Below are 19,445 nucleotides of genomic sequence, written 5' to 3'. Positions count from 1 at the left end.
TACAGTAGGTCCTCAAATTAACAGCATTTCATTTAAGGTCATTTGCTTCTCACTGGTCAGAACTTAGCCAAATAGAAGGGCTGCAAAGGAGACTGGGAAATGTAGTCTTTTAGCTGGATGTGTTATGCCCAACAAAAGAACTCTTACTAAAGATCCCTATAATGAAAGTTTTTAAATATTCACTTATTTACTAAATAAAAAGGGATTGAGACATTTAAGAAATTAAAGTATAAAAGAAGAGGGAAAATGGATTTTGAGAGGCAGCTAACATTCTTTGATCTTTTTTTTTTTCTTTCTTTGATATTCTTATCAGGGAATCAAAATGTCCAGAGAAACTAGGATATATCCATAGAAGTTATTCAATGCTTAGATTTTAGAATAAAAGAGACCTGGGTTTGAATCTTGGCTTGGTTTTATGGGACTTCTGTTCCCTGTGGAGGGAAGACCAGACTATTGGGACTCTGCTGCTGAAAATATAAGTTAAATATCAAATAGCCAATAAAATACGGCTCAGGATACACTAAGCCATAAATTTAAAGGAAAGGTACATGGGGCCCTGAAGCCACTTTTTGCTCTGAGGGCATTTGCTGATGTGGACAAATGGGTTTCCTATTTGTAGCCTTATTGGGGCAGGCAGAAGTCAAGGCCAAAGCCTGCCCAAGGCGATAAATCTAATAGCTGAGGTCCCACTGAACCAGAGGCTGAGCTAAGGATGACCCAGAAGATTGCAGATGTTCTGAACGCTGAGGGGAGCACAAGACCAAAGAAAGAAAAAGGTGGACCGGAGAATCGGCGGTCGTAGGCTGGCTCTGGCGTGGGTTTGCAGGTAGGTTTGCATCAGTGATGTTTCCCAGGGTAGTTCCAGCCGAGATGTCTCGCAGAAACAAACACGAATCCTCTGGTGTAAAGTTCGGAACTGTCACCCAGAGTCCCCCACACGTAATTTTCCGACAATGAGTTGTATAGAGTCAAATGACCAAATATGCATGGAAATACACCAGCATGGGCAAGAAACAACAGAGCAAAAACAGGCGTCAGATGATGAGACTCCTTCACAAATGAGAATACAAGAGCTTGCAAATATATGCAAGGAACTTAGTTAAATAATAGCCTAGACAGGGGTCCTCAAACTTTTTAAAGTGGGGGCCAGATCACGGTCCCTCAGAGAGCTGGAGGGCCGGACTATATGAACTACTAATTCCTACTGTAACACCTTGGCTGCGCTCACTGCCCAGAAAACCTGGGGGGCAGGATCAGACTCCCCTGGGGGCTGCATGTGGCCCTCGGGCCGTAGTTTGAAGACCCCTGGAAGAAAAAACCCCACAAACATATAACCAAAAGTAAAAACCCAAGTGTGGCTCAACAACAAATTAAACACAACTGAAGATTATTAAACCAGAGATAAGTCCACAAAGTAGCAGACAAAAGTTTATATAGCCTGGCTGGTGTGGTCCAGTGGTTGGGCATTGACCTATGAGCCAGGAAGTCGTAGTTTGATTCCTGGTCAGGGCACATCAGATTGCAGTGTGGGGTGTGGTTCTCTCATAGATGTTTCTATCTCCCTCCCTCTCCTTTCCTCTCTGGAATCAATATATTCATTTTTATTTTAAAGAAAAGTTACAGAGGATAGAGTGAAAAAATATTTAATTGGCATTACAGAATCAGAAGCAAGGCGGTACAAAGACATTTAAAGATGTTCTTTATTCCAAGCTGGTAAAAAACCAATAAGCCCAACCAGTCAAACAGGATGAATAAGAAGAAATGTAAAAGAAAATGAAAAAAAGAGGAAGAGTAACTATGTAAGTCGGTTGGTGTAAAAAAAAAAAAAGAAAGGAATGTACCTCTAGACACACTGCAGTGATCTTCAGCAAAGGATTTCTCTGAATCTCTATCTTAAAATGAAAAATGAGAATACTGATAATTCCTCAAAAGATTGGTGTGATAGGTCTCGTCCAGAGCGCTCAACAACTGCTTACAAGAATATACCTCGTGGCCCCTTCAAAGTATGAGGCTGGGGATCCGGAGTTTGGGGGACACATGGAGCTGGGGAAAGCAGCATCTTGCCCAGCAGCAGCAGCCTCATCTGTAAAATGGAGCTCACAGTCCTTGTCCCGGATTCATGCAAAAACGGTTCGTCAGGCTCCTTGCCCAGTGCCTGGCGCATGGTACACTCACCCAAAGTGTCTGGTAGGGAAACAGGCCGGGATGTAACCTGCTTCCCCTCACATGGAGATGATGTCTCAGTATCTCTGGATGGCTGTGAGGCTAAAGGGACATGGTGGCCCACAAAAAATGAGCAAACGGATCTCCATGTGGTCTGAGACCCTCTGGCTGTTGTCTGTCCATTTCCCTTTCTGAACTCTGGACTTCCGCCAGTTCCACCTCTAAGAGGTTATTAGTCCTTCCATCCACCCACTCTTAATTGCACCCAGTTAAAAGCCTCAGGAGGAGCTATTTTTTAAAATATATTTTATTGATTTTTTTTTACAGAGAGGAAGAGAGAGGGATAGAGTTAGAAACAATGAGAGAGAATCATCGATCAGCTGCCTCTTGCACACCCCCTACTGGGGATGTGCCGGCAACCAAGGTACATGCCCTTGCCCGGAATCGAACCCGGGACCTTTCAATCCGCAGGCCGACGCTCTATCCACTGAGCCAAACCGGTTTTGGCAGGAGGAACTGCTTTTTATTAACAATCAGTTGGTCCCAAATGGGTGGCTTGGGAGGGAGGTAGGACATGGGTTGGGAGCATGGCCCTGTGTAAGAATCTGTAAACTGGTTCATAAGTTTCAGACCCAACCCCCTTATTTGCAAAATGAGAACCGAAATCATACCTACCTCAGGGTTTGGGAGGAAACTGAGTTGCTATATATATATATATATATATATATATATATATATAAAGTGCTCATGGTGCCTGGCCTGTGGTAGGAGCCCGATAAATGTCAGTGACTGGCAGAATGTGAATCGAGAACCTTCTCTTTATCCTCGCATTTGATATCCTAAGTTTAAGCTTATTGAATTCTTGAATCTTCAGCCTTGCGTTGACTCAGGCCAATCAATGCTCACCTTTACTACCTAATAACCCTCCAGGTCTCCATCAAAGTCACAAAACTAGGCCCTGGCTTGTGTGGCGTGGTTGGATGGCAACCCGTGCACTGAAAGGTTTCCGGCATGTGCCCTTGACCAGGAATTGAACCCAAGACCCTATGGTGTGCAGGCCAATGCTAATCACTCAGCGACACTAGCCAGGGCGTAGGTAGTCTGCCTTTTTAATAAGTACTCCAGTGGAGTCTGAAAATTCACTGGAGTTGGAGTTAGACCCACCATCTCGCACTCTTGTACTCATAAAAGAGACAGGATGGTTTGGTATAACTAGTTTGCAGTGACTTCTGGCCTGTCTTACTCCTTCCGTAAACATACCAGTGTTTCCCAAAATATCTTCTGAGGTACCTAGTTCTGTGAGGTGCTTCCCCAAAAAAGGGGTTCCATGGTGAAATACTTGGGAAAACAATGCACTGCCTTACCATTGAAAATTCACATTGTGCAACGAACTCATTTAGTGTCTCATTCTCCTTCCTTGGTCCCTTTTTTCACGCAACACCTATTATGGTCGTTCTGCAGAATGTGTTGCAGAAACACCAGATTATTGCCTGTTGGGTCTGCAGAACCTGGAGTTCCCAAGTATTGGCTTCCATCTCCTGCTCCTGCTTGCGAGCACACCCACGTGGGCTCCAGGTTTGGGCCCATGCAGTAACGAGGCTGACACTCTGGAGAATGAACTGCCCCCAAAACAGCCCCAGAGAACTCACTGGGTTGGGTGGTGGTGCTGGTCCATCTGCCAGTCCATGCTTTGCCGACTAAAACCAAGAATAGCAGTTGCCCTTGCGAACTTTTTCAGCCCAATGTCTCTCTCAGAGCAGGACCCAAGCTCTTATTCCTGTGGCTCTCACCCACAGCGGTCTCTTCCGTCTCTGAAGAGTGGCAGCTTGAGATACTCAAAGGAGAGAGGGTCTTCCAGGAACAGCACAAGCAGAGCCAAAGGCATCTCTTAGGACGAGCCAGCACACCAGGGGTAGGCCCAGCCTGAGCTCCGCTGGCTCCCAAGGCCCCTGCCACACACATTCCCTGCTGGGTCTTTTCCTTCAGAGTCAGCCCTGCAGGCTAGAGCCCCAGGTATTCGGCCACGAATACGGCGAGGATGCGGCTCAGGTTGTGTACCGTAGGGGGGTGCAGATTGGCCTCCGAGTCGTCAGCGGTGTGCCAGACAGAGGGGAAGGGTGTGGAGATGAGGTGGAGCACCGGGACCCCTGTGGAACAGAGGGAAGACTCAGGCCCAGGCTGACCCAGGAGCCTCGGCCCAAGCCTCTCCTCCCCCTGGAAGTTAACTCTGTTCTGGCGCTTGAAGAACTCTGAACCATCACTCTAAGTGCATGAGGGTACATGTTAGTTTAAAAATATGTATCCAGCCAAAACCGGTTTGGCTCAGTGGATGGAGCGTCGGCCTGCGGACAGAAAGGTCCCGGGTTCGATTCCGGTCAAGGGCATGTACCTTAGTTGCAGGCACATCTCCAGTGGGGGATGTGCAGGAGGCAGCTGGAGGATGATTCTCTCTCATCGATGTTTCTAACTCTCTATCCCTCTCTCTTCCTCTCTATAAAACAGGGGTCCTCAAACTTTTTAAAGTGGGGGCCAGATCACGGTCCCTCAGAGAGCTGGAGGGCCGGACTATATGAACTACTGATTCCTACTGTAACACCTCGGCTGCGCTCACTGCCCAAAAAACCTGGCGGGCAGGATCAGACTCCTCTGCGGGCCGCATGTGGCCCGCGGGCCGTAGTTTGAAGACCCCTGCCATAAAACATCAATAAAATATATATATTTAAAAATATGTATCCAGTATATTGTTTTCATAACACAAATTAAGAGAAACTCAACATTTAATGCATTATGGAAAGGCCAGGAGAAAGGACAGGTGTCTGACTATCCTCACCAGGTTTACTTTACCCGCTCTTTTTTCTTCTTTACCAATAGTTAGCACTTATAGCACTTGTTCCATTCCAGGCCCTCATTTAAGGCCGTACATCACAAATACACACTATTTTATCCTGATAATAACCCTTTAAGGTGGGCACCAAAACTACAGCGTTTTTACAGATGTGGACACTGAGGCACAGAGGTAGGCAGAGTGATTTGCCTAAGATCCCGCCTCTAGTAAACAAGTCAGATTTGAAACCAGGCCATGTGTCTCCAGAGTCTGTGCTCTTCTCCCCCCCAATTTAAAAATCTTTTTATTGATTTCAGAAAGGAAGAGGGATATCAATGATGAGAGTCATATCAAAGATGAGTCATTTATCGGCCGCCTCCTGCATGTTCCCCACTGGGGACTGAGCCCACAACCCAGGCATGTGCCCTGACCGGGAATGGAACTGTGACCTCCTGGTTCATAGATTGATGCTCAACCACTGAGCCATGCCAGCTGAGCCAGAGTCTGTGCTCTTAATCACTGTCCTGCATTGGGTTCCTGACCTCAGAGCACTTCTCTCTGCATTTTTCCAGATTTGCTAAGTATCGGCCCCACCACTATACCAGAAGCAGGTGTATTCTGGTGCATCACTGTATCCCTGATACCTCGCTCAGTACCTGCCTCGGAAAGTATTCGCTGAACGAATCAATAAAAAAGATGTTATAGTCCAGCTGGCATGGTTCAGTGGTTGAGCGTTGACCTATGAACCAGGAGGTCACGGTTCGATTCCCCATCAAAGCGTATGCTCAGGTTGTGGGCTGGATTCCCAATGTGGGTCGAGCAGGAGGCAGCGGATCAATGCTTCTCTCTCATCATAGATGTTTCTATTTCTCCCTCTCCCTTCCTCTCTGCAATCAATAAAAATATATTTTTTAAAAAGAAGGTGTTGCCCTGACTGGTTTGGCTCAGTGGATAGAGCATCGGCCTGTGGACTCAAGGGTCCCAGGTTCAATTCCGGTCAAGGGCATGTACCTTGGTTGCAGGCGCATCCCCAGTGGCAGGAGGCAGCTGATCGATGTTTCTCTCTCATCGATGTTTCTAGCTCTCTCTCTCTCCCTTCCTCTCTGTAAAAAATTAATATATATTAAAAAAATAAATAATTTAAAAAAGAAGGTGTTGTAAGGAATGCGTATTTGTTGAATGAGTAAATTACAGAGTAAGTATTTTAAAAGCAGTTTTTAGCACTTCCTATATGCCAAGCACTGTGGTGGCAGGCATTCCATATTCCTAATCTTATCTCATCCTCCCAACACTGTGATTATGAATATACACAGAGATGTGGTTTTTTATGTGTAAATCTCTTCATTTTCCCAGAAGAGACGGGGGCTCAGAGAGGCTACATAATTTGCCTTAGGTTAACGGGTGCCAAGTGGCAGATCCCAGAGCTCAGACCAGTTCTGAAACCTACCATCTGAAAACCTCGACCAGATGTCTTCCACCCTGGCTGTGCATCTGGTCACCTGAGAGTTTTGCAAAAATAGCCCAGAGACCCCAGATGGTGGCTCAATGGGTCCAAAATGTGATTGGGTATTCTTCTGAGCTGCCAGGGCATTGAAAGTCAAAAGCTACACCCTAACGGGTTTGGCTCAGTGGATAGAGCCGACGCCTGCGGACTGAAGGGTCCCAGGTTCGATTCCGGTCAAGAGCATGTACTTCAGTTGCAAGCACATCCCCAGTAGGGGGTGTGCAGGAGGCAGCTGATCAATGTTTCTCATCGATGTTTCTAGCACTCTATCCATGTCCCTTCCTCTCTGTAAAAAATCAATAAAATATATATATTTTTTTTAAAAATAAGTCGCCCTGACCGGTTTGACTCAGTGGATAGAGCATTGGTCTGGGGACTAAAAGGTTCTGGGTTCAATTCCGGTCAAGGGCATGTACCTTGGTTGTGGGCACATCCCCAGTAGTGGTGTGCAGGAGGCAGCTAATCAATGATTCTCTCTCATCGATGTTTCTAGCTCTCTATCCTTCTCCCTTCCTCTCTGTGAAAAATCAATAAAATGTATATAAAAAAAAAAGTCAAGAGCTAGAAGAAACTACTAAAGCACAAAATTAACAGCTCACATCTCTCAAATGCCTGTTACGTGCCAGACACTTGTCCAAGAAAAGCCTTTACATTTTGTATTAGCACATTCAACCCCCTCAATAAGAGAGGAACTGAGATGGGGCTATTATCCCTATTTTATTTTATTTTATTTATTTTTAAATATATTTTATTGATTTTTTAGAGAGAGGAAGGGAGAGAAATAGCTAGAAACATCGATGAGAGAGAAACAGGGATCAGCTGCCTCCTGCACACTCCCAACTGGGGATGTGCCCGAAACCAAGGTACATGGCCTTGACCGGAATCGAACCCGGGACCTTTCAGTCCGCAGGCTGACACTCTATCCACTGAGCCAAACGGGTTTCTGCAATTATCCCCATTTCAAAGAAGAGGAAACCAAGGCACAAATAGGTTAAGCAACTTGCCGGCAGCCCCCTCCCTGGGAAGGGTGAGGGCCCCCATGGACGTCTGCCCCCCTCTCCCCCCGCCACGGTACCTCTGCGGAGGAAGGGGATGTGGTCGTCCTCCACGGAGCCGGGGGGCTCCCCGGGCTGGAAGTACGCCACTTCCTGGGGGTGAGCCTGCAGCAGGTTCAGACGGTGCAGCCGCTTCTCTGGAGGGAGTGGGGATGAGGAGCAGAAGTCAGTCCCCTCAGGGGTCAAAGGTTCTGCTCAGAGACCAGCGGAGGGCAGGGGGTCTGAGGGTGAAGCACTGGTCATCCCGGTGTGAGAATGCATGTTCGTTACCCCTTCCTGCAGCTGAACCATGTCCCCCGCCATCATGAGCATCATGCCCACTTTACAGACAGGAAACTCTCAGGGATGAAGCCATGTGCCCGAGTTCACACAGCTGGTAAGGAGAGCCAAGATTCGAACCCGAGGCCACCTGGCCCCATGCCCTGTTTATAATCACGACTGCTGTGGGGTCTGTTTGTGCCTTGCTCTGTGCCTTAGAGAGAAGGCTGGATGACCTCTCCGAACAGGTGCCTGCCCTCCTCCACCCTCCCACCCGTCACCCTTACCGATGCTCCTCAGCCGATGGAACCAGCGGGCTGTGCGGGGGAAGTGACTGTAGAAGGTCGGATGAGGGGCTCCCAGGAGATCAAGAAGCATAAAGAGCTCCTAGGGAGAGAGGCCGGGACTGGAGAGGCCGGTGGGATGCTGCCAACCTTACCTCCCCCCCGTCCCTCCCGGAACCCAGGGGGCCCTGGTCTTACAATGGCCTGGATCCTGGTGGGGCCGGGACTGTGGGGCGCAGACTCCATGAGCTGGGCCAGGTGCCGGGAGCCATAGAGGGAGTCCCTGGGTCCCCACTCCTTCAGCGCCTCTTCGCCGTCCAAGAAGAGCAGCTGCAGGGTCACCGGGGCTGCCTGTGGGAGCTGGTGCTCAGTGTCAGCCCTGACCTTGACCCACCCCCACTTCCTGGCCCTTGCAAAGCTGAATGGGACAAGCTAGGTCTCCCCACTCATACAGCTTAGACTCTGAGCCAGACTGCCTGGGTTCAAATCCTGACTCGGCTGCTTCCTGGCAGTCATAGGTAAGTTACAGACTTCTCAAAGCATCAGTATCCTCATGTAGAAATGGGGTTAAAAAAGAGAGAGCGAGAGAAAAAAGAAAAAGAAAGAAATGGGGTTAATAACAGTTCTATGGCCGAGACCGGTTTGGCTCAATGGGTAGAGCGTCAGCTTGGGGATTGAAGGGTTCCGGGTTCGATTCCGGTCAAGGGCATGTACCTTGGTTGCGGGCATATCACCAGTAGGGGGTGTGCAAGAGGCAGCTGACCGATGACTCTCTCTCATCGATGTTTCTAACTCTCTACCCCTCTCCCTTCCTCTCTGTACAAAATCAATAAAATATATTAAAATAAATAAATAAATAAATAAATAACAGTTCTATGTACAGGGTAGGATTCGAACCAGTAACTGGCACGTAGACACTGAAGGGTTAGCTCTGATTATCATTATTCCTCTAGCCCGTTTAGCAAAAGAGACACACCCAAAAATGAATAATTATACAAACAGCGAAATTTGGTGGAGACAAATGCTCCCCAAAATTATAGGGTCCGAAAAGAACGCAGGAAGGGCGTGGAGGGTAATTGGTCTGGGGGCATGTCCGGTCTGTTAGAAAGAGACGTTTGTACTGAGGGCAAGTGGGAGCTAGCCAGGCAAAATGGGTCAGTGGGAAGAGTGTCCCCAGGCAAGGAAGCAGTATGGACCAGGGCGGGGCCAGAGAAGGGGTCGGAGAAAGTTTGAGAAAAGGCCTCAGGGGTCAGCAAGGGCCAGGGGGCGTGGGCTTCGGGGCACTGGGAAGGGGGTCTCAGCAGGGGAGGAGCATGAGGAAACCAGTGTTTTCATTCATTCATTCCACTCATTTTTTTTTTTTTTTCCTATTTCCACTCATTTTAATTGACATCCTACTTCGTTCCAGGCAATACCTTGGGCCCAGGGAATAGAGAAACAAAAGCAGCCAAATCCCTGACTAGATGGAGCTTATTCTAGTGTGAGACAAACAAATCAGCATAAGCACCACAAGTCACGGGAAGGCCTCGTTGAAGAGGTAACATCGGAATGGACACATGAACGAAGGATGGGAGCCAGCCAGGAAGATTACTGAGAAAAGCACATTCTAGCCAGAGCAAGTCCACATGCTCCCCAGGAGTGATTCTTGTGGGTTTGAGGTACACAGGAGGAGGTAGCTAGGTAGGATGAGCGAGGGGCGAGGGGTAGCAGATGAGACCAGATAGTGGGATGGGGCCCATCTCACCAGCCGATATAAGAACTCTGGCTTATGCACGGAATGAGGTAGAGGGGCCATGGGAGAATTTGGGGCAGAGAAGGGACAGGAACTGACATGCAGGAATTGGAAAGATCCCGGTGGCTTTGTATGTGTAGTGGTGACAGGAAAACAAGACCAGGCAAGGAAGGGTGGTGGCTTCAACCAAGGGAGAGGTTGCCCCTGCCCTTCCCCCCTGCCCTCCCCCCACTCCTCACCTGATCCTTGGTTCTCCTCAGTTCCTGATCCAGGGCCTGGGCCAGCTCCAGTAGCAGGGCACAGGGCACAGCCGAATCCGTGGCCCCCACAAACGGGGCTGGCTCCGATGGGAAGAGCTTCGAGTCATAATGGCAGGCGAGGGTGAGGTGACGGGCAGCCCCCGGGTCCAGTGTGGCCACCACATTGGCAAAGTCCAGCGGTCCCAGGGGCGTGGAGGCTGTGAAGGGGTCCAGCTCCACATGCCAGCCTGCCGTCAGGGTCCGCAGAGTGGCCTCCAGGAACTAGAGGCAAGAGAGTGGGGGTACTGGGGAGTATATAGGGAAAAGTGGCCATGTGACCTGAGCCATGCAGAGCAGTCGGGTTGCCTCACAAGTCCCACTTTAGTTGTAATCATTCCTTTCCCACCTCTGCTAAGCATCTACTAAGTGCCATGGGATGACCCCACCTCTTGATGCCAAGACTAACCACACACAGCTCGCTCCTCAAAAGCACCCACTGTGTGCCAGGCCCTGCTCTAGGAACTCTGTGGGGTAGGGACCATCAGGGGCTCAATTCAAAGCTGAGGAAACTGAGGCTCAGAGAGCTGAGGGAACTACTCCAGGGTCACACTCCAAGGGGCTGAAGTGGGATTTGAACTCGGGCAGTGTTCAAATGACTCTGGGTTGCTTTCTGGGAGGCAATATAGAGACCAGCCAGCTCTGGAGCCAACCTGTTTCGATTGAAACAGTCGATACACCATTTTACTAGCTGTGGGATGTGGGCAAAAAAATGCCCAACCGCACTGGGCCTCAGTTTCCCCATCTGCATAATAAAGGTCACATTGGTACCCACTTCATAAGGCTGTAGTTACTTGTGCCAAAGCACATAGTAGGCTTTGGGGGGGGGAGGGGGGCAGTACAGAGGGCAGTACAGCCTGGTAGTCTCTCTAGAGCACATGTGTCAAACACAAGGCCCGCGGGCCAAATCCAGCCCGCCAGGCCTTGCAATGTGGCCCGCACCGCGCTGTCATCACTGCACTCCGCTGTCAGTTTATGACATTGTCAGTTTATGACTGTTCAGTAAACCATTCGGCCCGAGATTTAGGCTGGATTTTAGATTTTGGCCCCTTCTCTGATTGAGTTCGACACCCCTACTCTAGAGTAAGATTAGTTCCACTCACTTTGGATCTTGGGCAGAATGCCTATTCCCATTCCCTAGCGGCCTGAGGGGTCAGGTGTGAGTGACCCTTTACCTTTCTGACTTGGAGATTGCCCGGGCTGCCCGGCGTTCGCACAACCAGCAGGGGGCGCAGGTAAGTGTTCCAGAGCCGCCGTGGGTCCAGTTGCCCCACCACCTTCCGCATTCGGGCTTCGGGGAGGCTCGCGATCAGTGGGCCCTTGGGTGGCGGGGTGGGATGGGGAAAAGATGAGCGGAGCGTGACAGCAGCCCCCATTCTGATCCTAACTCGGGGCGCCGTCGCCCCTAAGAAGGCCGGGCTCCTTTTCCTAATTGCAGGTTCCAGCATCAGAGGTTTCTAGGATAAATCCCAGACACAGGAAAAGTCCCTCTAAGCCTCCTAGACACAGGAAAAGTCCCTCTAAGCCCATCCCCTCCATCCTACCCAAATCCTGATCGAGGCCCAGCGAGAGGAAGGGACTCTTCCAAATAGATGATTTTAGGATTAGAGCCCAGGAATCCCAGTTTCACCACTCCAGACCCTTCCTCTTAAAGGGGAGCCACTATTACAGAACAAGCCTGAAGCCTTATTCCATTAACAAGGGGTATGCGTCCTACAGACCACAGCAGCACCTGCAGCTAGGACGCGATAAAGCCACGTCCACCCGAAACCTCCGAGACGGAGGAAAGAGAGGTGAGGCCCCCGTGGTGCCCCCGCCGGGCCTCACCCGCAGCTCCCGGCCGGGCGGCAGCTCCTCAGTCCCGCGGTGCCAACCGCTCCAGATGGTGTAGAACGCCGAGGCCACGGCCAGCGCCAGCAGCAGCAGCGGCAGCTGCTGAGCCCGCGGGAGCAGGCGGCGTTTGGGCGGTGAAGGTGGCTGCAGGAGGCCGCGTTCCCCGGGCCGTAGCCGGGGTCGCCCGCGGCCGCCTGGACGCATGGTAGCTTCGCCCAGATGCCGGTCCCGGACCGCGGATCGAATTTAGGCCCAGCCAAGTCCCACCCCGTGGAATTACCGGACCAATCAACAACGAGAGCGGCTGCAACATCCCGCCCTCCCGTGAGCAGTGGAGCCAATAGGGACTCTCGTTCTGAGGACACGCCCCCTCAGCCTCCCAGGGGCTTAGGCGACGATTCCCCAGAGAGTTACACAACCCTAAAGGGAGCGCGGGAGGGGGAGGCTCCGCCTCGGCGTGACAGGGAGAGCCAATGAGAGGCGTTTCATCTTAGAAAACCGTCGGCCTCCGGGACGCAGGTCCACGCCCCTCCCGGATGTAGGCAAAGCTTTGGTTTCGTGGAGTCGGAAAGATCAATAGACACGTAAACGAACCGTCCTCCCCTCCCCCCCCAGAGAAAGGGGCTGAGCCTCTCCCTGAAAGAGAAGAGCGGATTGGCTTCTCGGAGACCGCGCCTCCCAAGAGAGGGCCGGCGGGCATTTAGAACTGGCGCGCCCTTTCCCTCCTGCCACCTGAGCCGTTCTACCACAACATGGTTTAAGTCGGGCCCGCCTTCTTTCTCTCCCCGTTGCCGTGAACATCTAACCCTGAATGACCCTGAACCACTAAGCAATGCTTTTACCCCAGCGCCTCTACCGAGGAACTGAATAGACCCAAGGCGGGCTCGCGGGACCCATAGGCCACACCCACACCGCCGGCTGGGTTTGCGCAGGCGCCCACGGAAGTGGGGCCGCAGGAGGCGGAAGTCCCGCCCCTCTCGCGCTTTCTCTTCGGAGGCCGTCGCAACGCGGAGGACCGGAGCGTTTGGAGAGCGCAACCACCGCCACCATGTGAGGCCGGCGAGGCTTAAACGGCGGGAGTGGGTGGAGGGTGTAAATCTGGCCGCTTTCCGGGTGGGAGGGAGAGGATGGGCAGAGCGAGGCGCGGAGACGGAGATTTTGGCGGGTCGCGTGGGGTTCTTGTTCTGTTGAGTTTGAGAACGCGCGTGGGGCTTTTGACGGCTCCCGAGTTCCGGAGAGGGAACAGCTCTCTCTCAGATAACGGGCTGGCGGCCTTTCCAAATCATTAGTCTTTCTGTGAAGTGAATTTGAAGAGGGAGCGATTTTACGAAAATGCGGAATTGTGGGAATTACGACTTGAGATGAGGGACTATTCGGATAATTTGAGCTGAAGACCCAATTCGTGACATTTTTCTAATAATGAAATGGGAATGATTTTTAGTTATTTGCCCACTAAGCAATGACTTAAGTGCTCATATATCAGGCACTGCTTTACCTACCTGGGGTCTATCAGTCAGTGAATTCCCCTCCCCAAGAAAAGTCCTCTTGCTGCAGCTTATGGGTAGGGAAGAGGCAGGTGGTGAATGTAACAATAATAAACAGGTAAAGTATATGGTGTGTTAGGTGGCCAGGGCTATGAGTAAAGAAACGAGAGAGCAGAGTAAAAACAATCCTGATGTCCATTTTGAGAGACAGTAACTTAACTATCGCAGAAGGATACGTGGATAGAAAGAATGAACCACAGAGATACCTGGGGAGGCATCCAGGTGGAGGGGAAAGCAAATGCAGAGGCCCGGGATTAAAATTTGCCAAATATTTAACCACCCAGGAGGCCACTGTGGCTGAAACAGAGTGAAAGGGCTGGCAAAAACATTAGATTTTGCTTTTTACACTGATAGGAGCCCTGCGAGGATTTTGAAGAATGAGATGACGTGACTTAGGTCTTGGGTCCATAGAGCATTCTCGGGCAGTGTAGGGAGACCAGTAAGACTCTAGGAGAGAGATGGTGGGGGTTCGGGACGCGGTGAGAGATGGTTGGATTCAGGATATATTTTAGGGGCAGATGACAGGAGTTGCTGACGGGTTGAATGGAGGGTGTGAGAGAGAGAATAGAATCCAGTTCACATCAGTTTTTGCTCGAAGAGCTGGGAGGATGGTGTTGCCATGGATGGAGATGAGGGAGGCTGTGGATGGAGTGAGTTGAGGTGCTGGGCCTTGTGGAGCTCAGGGTGTGCAAGACTGGAAGTCCGCTAGGCCTCCAAACGGTGGTGCCATGCAAGGCCTGAGGAGGGTGGGTGAGGTGGGGAAAGGCTGGGAAGACGCGGGAGCGTGGCCACCCGTGCTCCCGCTCCGAGCTCTCTCACCTAGGGGTTTCCCACTCGCCCACTCAGGAGCCTTCTCAACAAGCCCAAGAGTGAGATGACCCCGGAGGAGCTGCAGAAGCGGGAGGAGGAGGAGTTCAACACGGGCCCGCTCTCCGTGCTCACGCAGTCCGTCAAGAACAACACGCAGGTGCTCATCAACTGTCGCAACAACAAGAAGCTCCTGGGCCGCGTGAAGGCTTTTGACAGGTGAAGGTTTTTGGAGGGGGCCTGGGGAGGGGGTCTGTCCAGGCCCGGAGAATCAGGCCCTGCCTTCCAGGTTCCTCAGAAGCCAGGAGAGTAATCAATCACCTTAAAACCTGAGGTGTGACTGTCTCTCGCTGCCCCACCAGCCGTACAATACGGTGGTTATGGGCATCTACTTAGGAGCCAGTCCTCATGGGTTCATGTCCCAACTCTGTCTCTTAGCAGCCACGTGACCTTTGACAAGTGACTATCTTGTCTGTACAGTGGCAGTAACCGTGGTGGTTGCAGAGGTTCAGTGGCTTGATACACATAAAGTGTACACTGTACCAGGTACTGTTGTAGGCTCCGGAGACACAGCAGTGACTAAAACAAACATGGTTCCTAAACTCGGAGCTTGTTACAGGTAGGAAAGCCGACGGGAATTGGTGAGTTCTATGGAGAAAAATAAAGCCAGGTGAGAACGTGGAGCACTGGGGCAGGGGGTGCGTCTTACTTTGGTCATCAGAAAGGCCCCATCTGAAGAGACAGCAATGAACGGACCTGAGGAAGTTGAACAGGCAATCTAGGGATCATGCCCTCCACCAGAATTGAACCCAAGACCCTTCAGTCTTAGGGCTGACGTTCTAGCCACTGAGCCAAATCGGCTAGAGCTGTAATTTGTATTTTTTAGTTAGCGCTTGTAAAATACTTTCCTCACAGTGGTGTGCTGAGGCTTAATTCTGGAACATTTTGGCCACTGGCTATTACGTGACCACGAACAAGTCTTTCCCTCTGAGCCTCACTTTCCTCTTGAGTAAAACGGGAATAAGGACAGGAAGTGCTGAGCACAAGGGAGCAGATAGACCTGGATTGGAACACTGGCTCTGTCACTTCCAAAATGTGTGACCTGGGGTGCGTCACATCGTCGCACCGTGTTCGGCTTTCTGCTGTAGGAGCGGGAGGTGACACTGGGTTTACCTCCTGGGGTGAGATTTTTCTTTTCCCCCGTTTCCTCCTCTAGTCATAAACCTCCTGCCTCTCCAGCCCTGCCAGCCTCCCAGCCTGGTATGAATCCTGCCACATTTGAATCTGGGAGTGACCTGTCATAATATCATAAAATTGAAATCAATTGTTTTTTGTTGTTAATCTTCATCCGAGGATATTTTTCCCATTGATTTTTCTTTCTTTTTCTTTTTTTCTTTTTTTAAGAGAGGGTGGAAAGGACTGGGATATCGAGGAGAAAAAGAGAAGCATCCTTGTAAGAGAAACACATCAATTGGTTGCCTCCCATATGGGCTCTAACCGGGCCAGGGTTGAACCTGCAACCCAGGTACATGCCCTTGGCCAGAAATTGAACCCTTGACTCTTCAGTACATGGGCCAACACTCTAATCACTGAGCCACACCAATCAGGGCAAACTCAATTGTTTTTCAAATCTTCCCTATGCTCTTGTGCATCTTGTTTTTCACATATACCAGTGGTCTGAGGACATCACTGGAAGTCAGCTAGGGTGTTTTCAACTTCCTCAATTATTTTCTTAATTGTGTTACTTCCTTGAGTGAGCAGAGCTTGTGTTGAGGCAAAATTAAAAAGATGCAAAAGGCACCCGATGAATGGCAGATCCTTCCTCCCTGTCCCCCAGTTGTAGTCATCAGGATCTCACCATGGCTAATTTCTCAGGTCTCTTCCCCAAATATTATTTGAATATAACATCAGACATAAAGATGGACGAGCCGAAACCGGTTTGGCTCAGTGGATAGAGCGTTGACCTGCGGACCGAGGGGTCCCAGGTTCGATTCCGGTCAAGGGCATGTACCTTGGTTGTGGCCACATCCCCAGTAGGAGGTATGCAGGAGGCAGCTGATTGATGTTTCTCTCTCATCGATGTTTCTGACTTTCTATCCCTTTGCCTTCCTCTCTGTGAAAAGCCAATAAAATATATTAAAAAAAAAAAAAAAAAAAAAAAGATGGACGAGGGGCCCGGCTGGTGTGGCTCAGTGGTTGAACATCAACCTACAAACCAGGAGGTCACAGTTCAAGTCTAGGTCAGGGCACATGCGCGGGTTACAGACTCAGTCCCTAATGTGGGGCATGCAGGAGGCAGCCGATCAATGATTCTCTCATTGATGTTTTTATCTCTCCCTCTTATCTTCCCCTCTAAAATCAATAAAAAATATATATATATTTTAAAATGGAGAAGAGTACTTTTTAGTTTATTTTTAAAACTTCCAATAGCACAGAACAGTTTTGTTTTTTGTTTTCTTGTCATTAATCCTCACCTGGGGATATTTTTGGGAATCCAGCCTGCAACTGAGGTGTGTGCGCTTGACTGGAATCGAACCCAGGATCCTTTAGTTCGAAGGCTGATGCTCTATCTAATCTACTGAGCCAAACCGTCTAAGCCTTGGCTTTTTTCACTTCATAACAGTCCAATGAGAAGTTTGCTTCCAGCTTGTCCCCTGAGTCACTCCACTGCCACCCATCTCTAGGAGTCGTAGGATTCTGCATTGCACAGCAAGTGGGGGTAGACTTCTACCTCACCCCCTCTTTTTCCTGCAAAAGGCAACTTTCCATGTCCGCTGTTCCCCCTCTGCCTTTTTCACTCCACAGGATCTCCTGGTGGTTACTCCATAGCAAGGCACAGAGCTCCCTCATCTTTTTTTCTTTCCTTTTTTTTTTTTTCCCCCCAGCAGCCCTGTGAGGTGGGCACCGGGAATGTCCCCCTGTTAGAGGAGGAAAGGGCACAGGGGGTGGCGCCCTCTGCCTCGGCCTGCACCTGCACCGAGGACTGGCAGTGCCGCTGCAGGAGGGCGGCCGCCCCTCACAGAGGAGGGCGGGTCAGAGGCCGCCCCTCACCGGAGCCTCCCCCTCCCTGTCCCCCCAGGCACTGCAACATGGTGCTGGAGAATGTGAAGGAGATGTGGACCGAGGTCCCCAAGAGCGGCAAGGGCAAGAAGAAGTCCAAGCCTGTCAACAAGGACCGCTACATCTCCAAGATGTTCCTGCGCGGCGACTCGGTCATCGTGGTGCTGCGGAACCCCCTCATCGCCGGCAAGTAGGGGCTGCTCCAGCCGGCACCGCACTCCCGCCCTGCTCAGACCTGCCCCGGACCAGACCGAGAACAATAAAGTCCTGTTTTGTTTTGTTTTTTCTAGTGGCATCTGTCTGTCCCCAGGGCCTTGTGAGCGGGATGGGCTTGGGGGAGGGCGGCTGAGCCTGGGGCCACACGCTGGGATCAGGACCTGAGCAGATGAAGAGGCCCTGTCTCTGCTCCTTTCGTGCCTCAGTTTCCCTGTCTGTGAAGTGAATTGGACAGAGTGCTTTTGCTCTTTCCTGTTTAATCTTTACTAGCTTCTCATTACCCCATCTCTCCTTTCTTCCTCTGAATGAGTCAGCCTTGCTTGAAATTTCTTCTGGTCTTTTTTTCTGTTTGTTCAGTTAGATCAACATCCCCCGCTGTTTACTTTGTGTCCAGCCTTGTGTTGCAATCCTGGGGACACAGCAGTGCCTGAGACAGCCCGGGGCTGATGGGAGGAGATACATGTTTAAAGCAGTTGGTACTCAAAGTCCTGACCAAGTAGCTCAGTTGGTAGTGGCATCTCAGTATGCCAAGGTTACGGGTCCCATCTATAATTAGATCACATACAAGAAGCGACCAATGAATGCATCAGTAAATGGAACATCAGATCTGTTTCTCTTTTCTCCTCCTCCTCTCTCCCTCTCCCTTCTCTCTGAAATCAGTAAGTACAGATTTTTTTTTAAGTGTCCAGTAACCTCAAGTGATTGGTTCTATGTGTCTACCTTTCCCTGGCCACTCACTATTTCATGTTTTCTCAATGTTTATCTCTCCCTCTCTCTAAAAAAAAAAAAAAAAAAGTTTAAAAAATGTTTATAAGAAAAAGCAGTCATGCTGTCACCTGCTGCACTGTTAGGCTGCCAGCCCTTGGCTCTGTGCTGCTCAGACTTCCAGCAGCTCTGAGCCGGCAGTTCCTCTTTCCCTCCAGTTCCCAGGAGAGGGGCCTGAGGCACAGAGAAGTGTCACGTGCTCGGGGACACCCAGGCAGGAAGTGGTGCTGATCAAACCCACCCTGCTCCTGAGCCTGTGGCTGCACCCTGAGCTCTGCTGTCCTTCAAGTTACAACCAATTACCATCAAGGGGATTCTCTAGCAAATAGAGAAAGGAGGGCCTTACTGTTTTCCTCCGGTGTACACACATCACTCTCCCCCAGCGAGATGTCTGTTCTGTCTCTGCCTGCATCTCTGTCTCTGTTCTCAGGGCCTAATGCCAGGTGGCGCAGGAGTTTGCGGAACCGAGGGCAGGACCAGTGTCTGACACTGAGCTGTGGAAAGCAGAGCCTGGCTTACCCTGTGAGCTGCAGAGCTGGGGATCCTGCAGCAGAGAGGACTGACATACACGGACACGTGTGGGGTTATAAAGCTGAATGTTTACTGGGTGGTGTAATTGGAACAACCCTCTGAAGCAGATACTGGAGCCATCCCAATTTACAGATGAGACAGCTGAGGCTTAGTGGGTAATGACTCGCCCAGGTCACTCAGGGAAGCGATGGAGCCACGTTCAAACTCGGGGAGGCAGACCCTCATGAGCCACCATACTGTCAGGGAACAGGTCAGAGCCCCAGTGCCCTAATCTGTGGGGTCAGTGGTACGGGCTGGTATGGCTCAGCTGGCTGGAGCATTGTCCTGAACATGATCCTGATTTGGGTATGTATGGGAGGCAACCAATCATTTCTCTTGCTCTTTTCCTCTAAAATCAATAAAATCGTGTCCTATAAAAAATAAAAAAGTGCCGGCACCGGTTTGGCTCAGTGGATAGAGCGTTGGCCTGCGGACTGAAAGGTCCCGGGTTCGATTCCGGTCAAGGGCATGTGCCTTGGTTGTGGGCACATCCCCGGTAGGGGGTGTGCAAGAGGCAGCTGGTCGATGACTCTC

General features: G+C 50.6%; 2 protein-coding genes and 1 long non-coding RNA gene across 3 annotated transcripts in view; 2 read left to right on the top strand and 1 right to left on the bottom strand.

The window, feature by feature from the left end:
• Positions 1-1,627: 1,627 nt before the first annotated feature.
• QPCTL (glutaminyl-peptide cyclotransferase like) lies at positions 1,628-12,257 on the bottom strand. Its single transcript, XM_084906138.1, has 7 exons — positions 11,944-12,257; positions 11,292-11,435; positions 10,060-10,341; positions 8,287-8,439; positions 8,092-8,191; positions 7,567-7,683; positions 1,628-4,310 (listed from the first exon to the last, which is right to left on the bottom strand). Exons 1-7 carry the CDS (start codon positions 12,151-12,153, stop codon positions 4,165-4,167), a joined length of 1,152 nt encoding a protein of 383 aa, XP_084762264.1. The 5' UTR covers positions 12,154-12,257; the 3' UTR covers positions 1,628-4,164.
• The window catches only part of LOC311633529, a 211,137-nt gene continuing 200,137 nt past the window's right edge, over positions 8,446-19,445 (top strand). The window contains exons 1-2 of the long non-coding RNA XR_014796976.1: positions 8,446-8,728; positions 8,977-9,205. This is a non-coding gene — a long non-coding RNA (uncharacterized lncRNA). The remainder of the gene's footprint in view (positions 8,729-8,976; positions 9,206-19,445) is intronic.
• On the top strand, positions 12,684-17,642 carry SNRPD2 (small nuclear ribonucleoprotein D2 polypeptide). Its single transcript, XM_084906281.1, has 3 exons — positions 12,684-12,999; positions 14,340-14,519; positions 17,380-17,642. Coding segments are annotated over exons 1-3 (357 nt in total). The 5' UTR covers positions 12,684-12,997; the 3' UTR covers positions 17,555-17,642.

Source organism: Pipistrellus hanaki (genome assembly GCF_964339955.1).
Source record: "Pipistrellus hanaki genome assembly, chromosome: 15".
NCBI classification, from domain to species: domain Eukaryota; kingdom Metazoa; phylum Chordata; class Mammalia; order Chiroptera; family Vespertilionidae; genus Pipistrellus; species Pipistrellus hanaki.
This window is presented reverse-complemented; position numbering and strand designations above follow the sequence as displayed.

Bases quoted from the DNA above. Each gene is read 5' to 3' on its own strand.
- SNRPD2 (XM_084906281.1), top strand. The intron at 14,520-17,379 runs GTGAAGGTTTTT...CTGTCCCCCCAG, and splicing joins CGCGTGAAGGCTTTTGACAG to GCACTGCAACATGGTGCTGG.
- QPCTL (XM_084906138.1), bottom strand. From the start codon at position 12,153: ATGCGTCCAGGCGGCCGCGGGCGACCCCGGCTACGGCCCGGGGAACGC. The intron at 11,436-11,943 runs GTGAGGCCCGGC...CCGCCACCCAAG, and splicing joins CGCCCGGCCGGGAGCTGCGG to GGCCCACTGATCGCGAGCCT. The intron at 4,311-7,566 runs GTACCGTGGCGG...TCTGTTCCACAG, and splicing joins CATCCCCTTCCTCCGCAGAG to GGGTCCCGGTGCTCCACCTC.